This window comes from Corvus brachyrhynchos, unplaced genomic scaffold (assembly GCF_000691975.1).
Source record: "Corvus brachyrhynchos isolate BGI_N302 unplaced genomic scaffold, ASM69197v1 scaffold19, whole genome shotgun sequence".
Classification (NCBI taxonomy): Eukaryota; Metazoa; Chordata; class Aves; order Passeriformes; family Corvidae; genus Corvus; species Corvus brachyrhynchos.
In genome coordinates, this window is record NW_008246061.1 from 3,264,441 (window position 1) to 3,277,864 (window position 13,424).

The 13,424-nt window shown below is 53.2% G+C and overlaps 1 protein-coding gene and 1 long non-coding RNA gene across 2 annotated transcripts; one reads left to right on the forward strand and one right to left on the reverse strand.

The window, feature by feature from the left end:
• SLC7A4 (solute carrier family 7 member 4) lies at positions 1 to 5,195 on the forward strand. Its single transcript, XM_008642937.2, has 4 exons — positions 1 to 1,377; positions 1,496 to 2,172; positions 2,957 to 3,065; positions 3,556 to 5,195. Exons 1-4 carry the CDS (start codon positions 114 to 116, stop codon positions 3,747 to 3,749), a joined length of 2,244 nt encoding a protein of 747 aa, XP_008641159.2. The 5' UTR covers positions 1 to 113; the 3' UTR covers positions 3,750 to 5,195.
• Positions 5,196 to 5,694: 499 nt separating this feature from the next.
• On the reverse strand, positions 5,695 to 13,169 carry LOC108449690. The gene is made up of 3 exons (XR_001865954.1): positions 12,740 to 13,169; positions 8,118 to 8,449; positions 5,695 to 5,953 (listed from the first exon to the last, which is right to left on the reverse strand). It is a non-coding gene; the product is annotated as an uncharacterized LOC108449690 (long non-coding RNA).
• Between the last annotated feature and the right edge of the window lie 255 nt (positions 13,170 to 13,424).

Sequence of the window (13,424 nt, forward strand, 5' to 3'; positions counted from 1 at the left end):
GAGTCCCAGCACAGCAGGGTGAAGTTCAGGTAGATGTTGGATAAGGTGGAGAGGAAGCAGCAAGGAAACGTTCATCAGGGCCAGAGCAGATTGGTTTGGGCTTTAACAGGGAGATGCTGCCCTGGGAGCGCTGTGGTTTACCTGGCACACAGGCACATGTCCCTGTCCTGTGCCACCCCTGGAGGAGGACACGCTCTGTGCTGAGCTCCATGCTGGCTGAGGAGCCAAGGACACCTGGAATGTGTCCTGGTGGTTTTTCCACCCTGTTGCCAGCACCTGATACCTCACTGCAAAGGGAATGCTCACCCCTTCCTGCCCCTCTACCAGGTCTCCAGGCAGGGTCTTGCTGCCGAGGACCCTTCACTCTGCTGAGGGCAGGGCCCACTGCCTCCAGGATGGCAAAATGGCTGCCCCGCTCCACCGACCTGACCCGCTTCTGCCAGAAACTCAACCGGGTGAAGACCCTGGAGGATGACATGATGGAGACATCCTTCAACAGATGCCTTTCCACCATTGACTTAACGCTGCTGGGCATTGGGGGCATGGTGGGCTCTGGGCTGTACGTCCTCACAGGCACTGTGGCCAAGGAGATCGCTGGCCCTGCCGTCATCGTTTCCTTCATTATCGCCGGCTTTGCCTCTCTCCTGGCTGCTCTCTGCTACGCTGAGTTTGGAGCCCGCGTGCCCAAGACAGGCTCTGCCTACATGTTCACCTACGTGTCCGTGGGTGAAATCTGGGCTTTCCTCATTGGCTGGAACGTGCTGCTGGAGTACATGATTGGGGGGGCCGCAGTGGCCAGGGCCTGGAGTGGCTATCTGGACTCCATCTTTAACCACAAGATCAAGAACTTCACCGAGACCCATGTGGGTGCCTGGCAGGTGCCGTTCCTGGCCCGCTATCCAGACTTCCTGGCGGCCGCCATCCTGCTGGTAGCCACCGCCTTCATCTCCTTTGGGGCCAAAGTGTCCTCCTGGCTCAACCACGTCTTCTCGGCCATCAGCATGGGTGTTATCCTCTTCATCCTCATTATGGGCTTTGTCCTCGCACAGCCCAAGAACTGGAGCACCCAGGAGGGTGGCTTTGCCCCATATGGGCTGTCGGGCATCATGGCTGGCACAGCCACCTGTTTCTATGCCTTTGTGGGCTTTGATGTCATCGCAGCCTCCAGTGAGGAGGCCAGGAACCCGCAGAGGGCTGTCCCCAGGGCCATTGCTTTCTCCTTGGGGCTGGCCACCGGCGCCTACATCCTGGTGTCAGTTGTGCTGACGCTGATGGTGCCCTGGCACACACTGGACCCTGACTCTGCCCTGGCTGATGCGTTCTACAGGAGGGGCTACGCCTGGGCAGGGTTTCTGGTGGCTGCTGGCTCCATTTGTGGTGAGTACAGGCAGCAGCGGGAGGGAGCTGCCTACCCCCCCCTGCCTTGGGGGCTGGGCAGAGCCCCCAGTTTGGGTTTGGGTCTGATGGGGTCTCCCTTCTTCTGCCCGTCCCTCAGCAATGAACACAGTTCTGTTGAGCAACCTCTTCTCCCTGCCACGCATCGTCTACGCCATGGCCGAGGATGGTCTCTTCTTTCAGGTCTTCTCCCGAGTGCACCCCCGCACACAGGTGCCCGTCATCGGCATCGTGGTCTTCGGGCTGCTCATGGCCCTGCTGGCCCTCGTCTTTGACCTTGAGGCCCTGGTGCAGTTCCTGTCCATTGGCACACTGCTGGCCTACACCTTCGTGGCTGCGAGCATCATCGTCCTGCGCTTCCAGCAGCAGAAGGGGGATGTCGCCATGCCGGTGGCCGGCGGCCGGCCCAACCCCGAGCCCCATGAGGGCCCGTCCTGCAGCGAGCTGAAGGAGTACGAGTCCTTCTCTGACAAGCTGCATCTGGTGGACAGGGACAAGAGCAAAGAGCAGCGGGAGCCAGGGCAGCTGAAGGCAGCATTTGAGCCCTACTTGGAGTTCCTCAGCGACTTTTACCCGGGTGAGGTGGTCACGGTGGCCGTGGTGACCCTGATGGTGTCTGCCATCTGCCTCTGCTCCATCTTGGTGTTTGGCAACACCCACCTCCACCTGCCCACCTGGAGCTACTCCCTGCTACTGGTCCTCTTCAGTCTGGGCTTCCTGCTCAGCCTCCTCCTCATCTGGGCCCACGAGCAACAGCACAGCACCCAGACCTTCCAGGTATGCCCAAGGCCCAGGCAGGGAATCCACTGCAGGGGTGAGGGGAGGTAGGAGCAGCTCTGATGGACCCGCAGGGCTCCCAGGCACAGCACTTCGTTGAAAGCACCACAACTGCTGAAAGAGGAGGAGGGAGGAAAGGAGGTAGAGGGTGTTTGGGGACACTGGGTGTGGGGAATGTTGGTGCCTCTGCCTGTTACTCTGCGTGGCCACTGGTCCCCAGCAGGGGACATCCCCAGCAGTTCTGTGTCCATCCCATGGGATAGGGGAGATGGCTCCTGTCCACCTTGGGCTCCCTTCTCTGCATCCCCACAACTCCTCTGCTCCTCTCCTGCCCCAGCTCCTTACTTTGGCTGCCCTTCAGCTATGTGATGGAGCTCATTTTCAGCCTCCAAACCACTTCCATGCCTCCTGTGCTCCCCCTCTCCTGTTTTCAGCCCACCTGAGCCCTGATGTGGTCAGTGCAGCTTCATAACACCAGTGGTGACACCACTTCCCTGCCATGCCCGTGCCCTGGCTCCTCCAGCAAGGACCACGTTGGCTCAGGATCCCGCCAGGAGCTTGTTTGGTCCTCATGATGATGCCTGTGCCCACCCCGCCAGCCTGGCTCCCAGCTACTGACTCCATTGTTCCTTTTCCTTAAAAAAAAGTGCCATTTTTAGAAATCTCAAGGTGACAGTCCCTTTGTCCCACACATTTGCCAGTGCTGCCTTTTGTCCGTATGATTTTAAAGATGGGGAATGTGGTCCTGCAGGTCTCACCCCCGCGAGCTCCTTTTCTCCTGTAGATCCCCCTGGTACCCCTATCCCCAGCGCTGAGCATCATCCTCAACATCTACCTGATGCTGAAGCTCAGTTACATGACGTGGCTCCGCTTCGCCATCTGGCTCCTCTTAGGTGAGTGCTCCCATGGCTGCTCCGTGGAGGGGGAACAGGGCTTGTCTTGGCACCCTCCAGCTGCTTTGGCAGCTCCTCTTCTCCGCTTACGGGTCTATAAGGTGTATCCTGCCCCTTTCTGCCTCCAGTTCCCCTTGGGAGATGCAAGCCGAGGTCTCCCAGCATCTCCTGAGCCTCTCTGTGTCCCGGAGTGTTTCAGCTTGTCCCTATTGAAGTTCAAATCCTCCTTCAAGCCCTGGGCCAGAATCACCCCCTTCTCCTCAGGAAGTCCTTCCCTTTCCCAGGGACTGAGGGTGCTCCCCTTGCTCTTAACATGCTGCAGGACCCTTTTCCTCCTGCAAGCAGCTCAGTTAAGCCCCCATGGTGCTCTGGCTTGTTGCTCCGCCAAGTTGCCAGCCACATCCGTGCCACATTCCGCTGTGATGCCAGCCATGATGGTGCCAGCAGCCAGGCTGTGCTGGAGCCTCTTCTGTCCCTGTCCCCACTGCAGGCCTGATCGTCTACTTCGGCTACGGCATCTGGCACAGCAAGGAGAACCTGCGGGAGCTGCAGCCCCAGCGTGTCAGCACCCGCTATGTGGTGTTCCCGGGCAGCAGCCTGGAGGAGAGGGTGCAGGCAGTGCAGCCCAGCTCCCAGCCTGCCACTGAGCTGCCAGACACCGACATCGATGACTGCAAGAGATGACACCTCTGGGAATGGGGGCACCTGGAGATGGGAGCATCGGAATCCCCTTCCGCAGTGAGGCCAGAGACCCACCCCCCTCCTCCTGGTCCCTCCAACAGCAGAGCCACTGGGGCTGCCCTGGGTGCGGGGCTCCATCTGGAGAGGATGAGGATGCTCACCCTTCCCCACGCGCTTCTGACAGAATGTGGAGGGGCTGGCTGCCTCCCTCCCCATCCCCTGCACTCGGGAGCTGGGTCTCAGCCCAGTGCCTGCCCTGCTCATGAGGAGCCATGTCCTCATCACCTCTCCCAGAGCATACCCTGGCACTGTCCAGCACATCTCTTGTCTGCCAGCACATCTGTGGGGGATGCAGAGGTTCCCCAGGGACTGGGACAGGCAGCCCAGTGCTGTGCATCCTGACTCATCCCGACTGCAGCCCCCCTGCCTCCTGCAGCGTCCCCTTCGGAAGGAGGCAGGGGCCAATCATGCATCCCCACAGGCACCCCTGCCATCCCTATCCCCAGGGCTGCTCTCCTCAAAGGCTGGGGCTGAAGGGGCTGAGGGGCAGCTGGACACGTGACATGGAGAAGGAATATGGCCAGAGTGGGTGGCTGGGCAGGTACCCCAAGAAAGCCAGTGGAGGCTGGCACGGCAGCAGCCCAGCTGCATCTTCCCAGCTGCTGGAATTGGCTGTCTGAGGGTGGGCTGGGGGCCATGCCTACCGGAAGATAATGCTATGGCCAGGCTCCTGCCCCAGCCCTGAGTGGGGTATGTGCTCAGGACCCCAGGTATGTTGCCTTGTCCCTGGAGGTCCCCAGTGGCATCCCTGGGCTGGTCTGCCTGGAGCCAGCTCCCCACTTCTCCTGCACCCCAGCAGCACCACCTGCCCCACCACGGGGAGCTCAGCCCTGCGTGATGCCCCTTCCAGGCTGTCTGGGGCTTGGGACAGGCTCAGCAGGTGCTTTTCAGTATTGCCCCCTCCCCAGCAATCATCCCTGTGCTCTGGGGTCACCCCAGCTGCAAGGGTGTCATGGGGGGCTCCCCAGCAGCACTGCTGCAGCCACCCCTGGATGTTTTGCCCATAGGCAGCCTAAAGTGGAATGGAAGAGGTTTTCAGCATGTTTTGGAAGTCAGTCGAGCGTGAGGTTGCCTACCTGACAGGCCTTGCAGCATGGACACCCTGCTCCATCTCATCCTTTGCATGCTGCAAGGAGCTGGGGACTGTGGGCAAGCTGTTCCATTACTTCTCGCTGGCCAGTCCCTGGGGGGCGCTGCAGAGGCTGTTGGGACCCCCAGTAGGATACGCTGGCTCCGGTGAACCCCTCTGTCTGCCAGCACTGCTCCGTGTCCTGCCTCGTCCCAGCACTGCTGCCACCGGAGCTGTGGCCCCGCTTGGCACCTCTGTGTCGTGGCTTGTGAGCAACAGGCTGATTTGGTCATCCTCATAAACACTGTTTCTGCAATGGCTCTGGCTCGTTGTGATCTCTGTGTCCCCAAGACTCAAGGTGGGAAGCTGCTCCCCAGTCGATGCTCAGGAAAGCACCCCCAGAAAGTGGGGAAAGGGAGGGTCGTGCTGCCCACTGCCACCCTGCTGCTACCGGGGTTCCAGTCACAAGGACAAGCTCCAGCCAGATCCACAGAAACCAGGACCCCACAGGGCTGGGGTAGGCTAGGACTTGAGCCTTACAGTACATAAATACCCCAATATTGACCCAGATGGGACTGAACCCCCCTGTGAGCAGTGAGGATGGTGCTGAGCAGCACCAGGGCAAGGTCACTAAAGCTGCCCAAGGTTATGAGCCAAAGGGTGGGAGAACTTGTGCAATTAATGGGAACTAAAGGATAACCCACGGATACCCCCATCCCCACACTGCTGTTTTCCAGAGAAATGTCCTTCCTGAGATAAGAGTCCTTCTTCATTAAAAAGCAAGTGTTCAACAGGCACCTGGGGAGGCAGAGGCTGAACCCTCCTTAGCGACTCAGCTTTAATCTCGGTAATAAATCCATTGTCAGCAGGACAAAGGTAAGTAAAAAGATCCACAGGGACACAGGAAGAGAAGGGAGCCCAGCACAGGGCTGAGGAAGGGCAGGAAAGTCCTCACTTTCCTGCCTTTCCATCAGAGAGGGATGGGCTGAGGGTGACATTTATGTTCCCCTGTGGAGGAAAGTTGATGGCAGTCACATCTCTCGGCTCTACTAGCAGGGGTCTCAATCAGCCTTTTAAGCTGCAAAAGACCAAAGAGTTATTGAATGAGCCTCACAATCATTGATATTTAATCTATTTTAAAACATTCATTTCTAAAAATGCACAGAATCTCTGTTAGGCTGTGGCACACAAAGCACAGGATCCTCCCCAGCAGAGCAGGGGGTGCCAGGGATGCAGCCAGCAGGGTATTAAAGGATTGAAATGTAATTCCTGGGCGCCTGGGAGGCCAGTGGGGCCTCTCGAGCACACTTGTGGGATTTTTTTTTTAAATAGGATTACAAAATTCATCTGTTCGTGTGTCATACACCATCCTACAGCAGTAACATGCTCTGCACAGAACATGTATTAATTGATTTTTAATTGACTACTCATTAATGCACACAGAAAAAAAAAGGGGGGTGGCAGCAGCCACTGGCACCCAGACAGCCCTTCTACAGGAATTTGTTTTTGAAAACTGTATCAGCAGAGAAAAAAAAATCCAAACTAAACAGCATCAGCAGGGCTTTAAGATGGCAGCCTGTAATTGTAAGAGAAAACACTGGCTGCCTCATCCATACCCCCGCTTTGAAAGAGATGTAAAACGAAACCATTCCCATGTGCAGCTCCCAGAACCCTGTTTCATGGAGCTCCAGGAGCAGCTGCTTGCTGCTTTCATGTGGCTGATCATATGCCTGTTTTCCAGAGCAGTATTCTTCTCCAAATTAACTTAAAAATATAAATAAAGTCCTCTATTTTCTGGGAGCCATGGCAATGGTGTAATCAGGCTGCAGGAAATCAATCTATTTCCAGAGCTGCAGGGAGGTATGTGGGTCAGTGCTGCAGTGGTAAGTGCTGGGGCTCCAGGAACTGGGAAGGGCTTTACGGGCCATGGGGCAGGAGCAGCTCTGGTACACGTGCTCTGTCCGGACTGGGCTAAGAGGGTTAACGTGAGTCCTGGGTAATAATCCCCACAGACAGTGTGGGAGTGGGCAGGCAGCAGGAAGGGCTGGCTGAGCCTCTCCAGTGATGCTGCTGGACTGGGAGGACTGGGAGAGTAGTTGGCAGGGCAGTGCTGGTTTGTTGTGACAGTTCCCATAAGGCAGGTGCAGCAGGACAAGGAGAAATGCAAATCCAGAGGGGAATAACATGGGATTGGTACTAGAGAGAAAATCAGTGCTGGGGCTGCCACCCACCCCGTTTAAATGGCAGTGAGTAACTGAGCCTGTGGACCTTAGCCCCAGGTGCAGCTCAGGGATGGACACAAGGACTGAGCCAGTGATGATTTTGGAGGCTTCAGGGCACAGGATTACTGCTGCTGCCCATGCAGCCCCAGGGATGGGAGCTGTGAGAGCTGCAGAGACCTCTGGGCTGGGCGAGCTCTTACAGGGATCACTGGCCTGTGGAACCCACAGGGATTGCTGAGCTCCTGCTTGGGGAAGCACAGGGGAGCAGGAGTCACAGGTGCACAGTTTAATAACTGGAATAAGCAGCTGCTTGCATAGCTGAGCCCATGCTGGAGAGAGGAAAAGGGGGGCCCCAAGCCTTGGAAGAGGGTGGTGGGCTGCACCCCGGAGAGAGCAGCTCCATGTCCTAATTAAATCACTTCCCAACCTCATGTTCCTAAATTATCCCTCCTCACTCCCCGCCCCCGCACAGCTCTGAGAGCAGCACAGATGAGCTGCAGGGCTCGGGGGGTGGTGGGGCTGGCTGTAAGTAATCCTCTCATTATCCTGCCATGCTCCCCTCCTCCTCCTGCAGACACAGCCCGAGGATGAGGTAAGCATCACGCAGCATTCCAGGATGCCAGCAGTGGTGTACCTGCTCCTACCACCGGCCGGGGAATGGCAGGGCATTAGAAGATGGCACAGAGCAAGATGGTCTTGTTGTCCCCTCATCCCTGCACGATGTGCTGGCGGTCAGGCACACAGATCCCCAGGTCATTCCAGGAATGTTTGTGCTGTGTCTCAGCAGTCCCTGCAGCCACAGCTCTTCCCTGTCTCAGCACTTTCCAAGGGGCTATGCAAGCGAGGGCACAAACAGCGCGGCCCCGTCCCTGTGGCAGAGGCTTCATTCCAACATCAGATGCATCTGCTGCATCTGCTTTGGGGACAAGGGAGGAAACGCCCATTGCCCCACGTGTAACACACCACACAGACACAAAACTGCATCTACCAGCCTCAATGATCTTAGAGGTTTTTTCCTACCTTACAGATTCCATAAAAGGAGAATAAATCTTGCCCACATGCACAGGAGACATGGAGTGAAGCAGTGGACTGAAACTGCCATGAGGGAGATTTAGGCAGACCAGAAATGCTTCCTGAGGCAGTGACAGCTTGGCCTGAGGTTGTGAAATGTCTGTCAGATGCTGGCAGGAAGGAGCTGCAGCAAGTGGCTCCTCTGCAGCCAGGATGGCTGAGTTCTCATGATCCCACACTTCTCTTGCTAGGCTGGAAGCATTCTAGGGCAGCACTGGGGGCTCCAATACTTGCTGGGTAAGAGCCAACGCACCTCGGGGCATGGCAGCATGCTCAATATCCTAAAGGAGATAAAAATGCTGAAGAAAAATACTTGGGAAACGCAAAAAAAACCAAAACCTTTTCTGTGTGTGGGGAGCAGCTGGAGCCACGCTAGAGGCTCCACTGCCCAGCCCTGCCTCCCAAGTTAGTAGCTGGTGCAACCACAAACTTCACCTGTGTAGCTTACACCAGAGAAGTTCCACATGGAATCAGGCAGTGAGCTTCCCTGGAGTAATAGTGCTCATTTTCTAGAAACAGGCAGCTGGAGCAGTCCCAGAGCGCTGCAGCAAAACAAGCTGGCAGATCCTTCTGAAAGGTGATGGGGGACAAGGACAGTCAAGGCTTCAAAAGGCCACTGAGCAAAGGCCACTCAAGAACTGTGGGAAAATACTATTATTGATAATCAATGTGGATTTGTGTAACCTCTGTGCTCTGACGGGGACAGAACCTGGAAAGAGGCAGCAGTGCTGGTGTGCTGTAACACCTTCATGATGCATCCAACTGCTATCTGGCACTTTTGCAAAGACAACAAAAAGGAACAATATGGAATTGGCACTGGACACACAAAAAAAGCCTCAGTACTAGAACCATTGAATCCCTTGTGAACAGGGGTTCAACAAGTCTTCTGCTGAGTTATTCCAAGACTGGTTCCCAACAGAGAGAACACAACTGAGTTTGAGGAAAGAGCAACAGTGATTCCAGCTGGGGAAGTCAGCAGGTAAACCAGGAATAACTGGTATTTCAGTATAACAGAACTACAGTTCTTAGAGTAACCCCTTACCCGTTAATTCCTCACAACCTTTGGCAGCAGCTGCCGAAACACAGCAAATCCCTCCAACTTCCCACACAAACCTCAAGGCCAGGTCTGGCTGCCTGCTCCCGCTTCTCCCAGCAGCCCTCCAGGAAGGCAGATCCCACCTGGGCACAGGGCAGGCTTTTGCTCCATGTCCCTCAGCCACCTCATCAAACCCACAGGACAACGGGATGCTCAAGGTCCCTATCCCAGTGACATTACCTGGTATAACACTGCTGGCTCACCTGGTGTGTTTAGGTTCCCAAATGGTTTGTTGATAGGTTTATTGAGCCTAAAACCACCCAGCTCTGACTCCAGTGACAAACAAATCTATGTGTGTCAAAACACAGGCAAGTGGATCTTCTCCAGATGGTGAATAAGGACAGATATATGATGGAGAAGGTGAAGCCTGTGCCAGGAGTGTATTGTTTCATAGGACTTTAATTTGCATCTCTTCTTTGGAGAGCACAGGAAGGACTAGGGGCAAAGGACACAACAGAAGCAATAAATGGTGAAATATATTTTAAAATATAAGTATTTACACTGATTTAAATCAAGCCCCATAAAGCTTCTGTGTTCAATACACGAAGTTTTCATCTGGAGATTGAGGGGGTGTCAAGATGGTTCTGATGTTTTTAGAGACAGCCCAGATTTAAAGACTGCAGCCCATATTTACCACATGCAAATAGTTTGGACAGACAGTCCTGAGACCAAAGCACAGGCTTGATTTATTAGAGATGTAACTGTAAAATTATTTGCACATTTATAGGACAGACCCCACTAGGTAAATCATAGAACTACTTTCAAATAAAGAAGATAAACTTTATAGAATCACAGAATCATTCAGGTTGGAAAAGACATCTAAGACCATTAACCCAGCACTGCCAACTCAGCACTCACCACCTACATGTGGTCCCTTTCAGCCTCAGAGGCTGGAAGAACTGTTTTTTATTTTGATGAGTAAAATTTTAGTAGAATAAAAACAATATACAGACTACAAAACAAATATTTGTATTGATTTATCAATCAGAAATTAAACCATTCAGGACATTAATTTTAGTAATTTTGACTCTAAAAAGGGAAAAACTAGAAACAGAGAAATGAAAACATATGTGATATGTGCATAGATACTGGATGATTTTTCTCTCTTAGTTCCAAGGTCTGTGTGACCCTGGGTCATAGATGACTCTTGGACAGGCACAAGGCCAACAGCGTATCAGCTTCATGTGAGCTCTCACAGCTTAAGAACAGGAGTGAAAACAATTCAAGCTCCAAGCCTTTGGCCAAGGCAGCTGCCCTTGGCTATGGAAATGGTTTCAGCTGGTTCTAAGTTTAATCCAGTGTTTTCTGCTATAGCCATTCCAAAAATCTCCCCTAAGAAAAAATACACGAAACCAAGCAGTTTAAGAGTTAAAAGGAAGCTTGGGTTAGTTCATGTACTTCTCTGCAACTGTCTGTATTACCTCTAGGTAATTAAAACTACAGCATATAATTTCTTTTTCTACCTAATTTACCACAAGCCCAAAGCAGAAGCTGTCAGACAGTGAAGCATCTGTGTTCTTTGACCTCAGGTTGCCAAGACAGCAGAGAGGGACTGAAAATCCAATCACCATGACAAAGCCAGGGGCTGGTGCTCACAGTGCAGCTGTGACTGCCCCGATTGTTCTCCAGCTGGTGGAGCCTGAAAGCCGAGACCAAGCACCCAGGGAGCTCCCACAGCCTCCCGGGCCTGGAACAGCTCCCAGATCCGCTGGAAATCAGAATAGGTTTGGTCAGCAAGTGTTCTGTGAGTTTCCAATGGGGCAGGAAAAAAATGAGGGTGTCAACCAGCATAAACAAAAAGGAAACCGTGCCCAGGTCTGAAGACCAGACAGCTGAGGAGAACTGTTGGACTGTAAAAGGAACAGGAGGTGAGGAGGACAGGGGTGGTGACAAGCAGCCACTGCAGCCTTCAAAGGTAAACACAAGGAAAAGAAGCAGCATGGAACTGGGAAGGAGCCAGGTGGACAGCTGTGGTGTCCCTGGTGGCCAGAAATGGTGAGGATTAAGGTTATTTTCTCTCCTGTGAGCCAGAGAAGCCCACTGAAGACATGAAGGATGTTCAAGGAGGAGGCTATAGCAGGTGAGATGTGTGAAGATTGAGGGTTGTAAAGCAGTGGATGGAGTGGATGTTGAATTTTGCGTGAAAGACACCACCCAGGGAGAACATGGATCTGGTGCACAGCATGGGATGTGGCATGGCAGAGAAAAAATTCAGTATCTGCCTTTCTGAGTGTGTACCCATCAAAGCAGTGCTGGAAGCAGAGGGATTTGGAGTACAGCTGCAGGGTGAGACCAGGAGTAGGGAGATCTGTGAATATTCATCCTGGAGATACACATGGCTGGGGATGCTCAAGGACAGCTGTAGATGGAGAAGGTGAAGCCTGTGCCAGGAACATGCAAAAAGGAACCTAAAGGTTGGAAGGTTAGGAATGAGTGTTGATGTCAGAAGAAATGTTGTGCACAAGTGGAGAGTCCAGAGGAAAGGATGGAGGGCTTGAGCCCAGCACAAGTGAGCCTGGTGATACCAGTGCAGATGAAGGCCCAGGGGACAGTAACTGGGTGGCATCACAGGAGTGCTGTGAATGCACGGATGTGCAATTAATTAACAGCTGCTCAAAGTCAGGAGCCAAAAGAAAAGAGCAGTAAAAAGGCTGACACCAACAAGACCAGCAAAGGGAGTCCCCAAACACAGGCTGACATGGGTGTACATAAGTACAAGATTCCCCTTCAAAAATCATTTCTAGCTTTGCCAGGAAAGCAAACACTGGATACAGTTGAACATAATTCATTATGTTTTTAAAGGATTAGTTTATCTTTCCATTAAAATGATGAAAAATACTTCTGCTGTCACTATTCACAATGTAGAGGAAAACACTGTGGCCCACTGTGCCTGACAATGTACCTCCCTGGGCACCGCTTCTGCCTGCAGCCTGTGACTACACCTGGAGTGAGTGCCCCTTTAGTTTACTCACAGGTGCTCTGAATCCTGAATTCAAGGTTTAAGCCTGCATTGCCCCAAGTATTCTCCTCTCTGTCAGAGGCAATTCTAGTTTCAAAAATATTTACAGTTAAACAGAAGCATGGCCCTGACCTTGTGATTATACAACAGATACTACAAAATCAAATTATTTACTCCATCCACGGATATCAGAGACAGGAAAATTAACTGGAAGGGAGCTCAGAGAACTATTCCAGACAAAATAAACTTCACAAAACAAAAAGGTTTATCATCAAAAATTAGTAGGAAAGACTGTACTCTTTTATGGTCCAAACTACACATTTCTAGGATGCTGTGCCTGCTGAAAGCAGCTTCAGGTGGGACTATCTGACATGAATATACAGAAGGTTTATAATTTCTTCCTAAAAATATTAATGTAAAAATGTGGAGTACTTCAGGGGAGATGACACAAAGGAAAAATTCTCAACCCAAGGGGCAAGAGGTGTACTGACCCATTTACACATCCCATCCTCCCACCTGCATCCAGGGAAGGAGATGATTCCGATTCCTGAGCACTTCAAAGCAGTCTGCTGGCAAATCCCCACTGCTGGCCAACATCACATCACATCACATCATCATCACATCAACGTGGTGAACCCTGGGCTGTGGTTGGTCCTCAAACCTCCAACAAGGCAGGCTGGAAAGGGCCCTTGATGTATCCTTGATGTAAAACTTGGGCTGCTCCAACACCCAGAGGAGTGACATCATTTTCATTAGTGGGAAAGACAAATTTCCTACCCCTTGGTCAGGGGGTCTGTGCTGGTTTAGCACAGGCTGGGGGTGTTCACCTGGAGAAGGCTCCAGGGAGACTTCAGAGCTCCTTACAGTGCCTAAAGGGACTCCAGGAGAGCTGGAGAGGGACTGGGGACAAGGCATGGAGGGACAGGACCCAGGGAATGGCTTCCCAGTGCCAGAGGGCAGGGCTGGATGGGATATTGGGAAGGAATTGTTCCCTGGGAGGGTGGGCAGGCCCTGGCACAGGGTGCCCAGAGCAGCTGTGGCTGCCCCTGGATCCCTGGCAGTGTCCCAGGCCAGGCTGGACATTGGGGCTTGGAGCAGCCTGGGACAGTGGGAGGTGTCCCTGCCCATGGCAGGGGTGGCACTGGATGAGCTTTAAGGTCCCTTCTAACCCAAACCATTTGTGATTCTCGTTGTGGGGAGG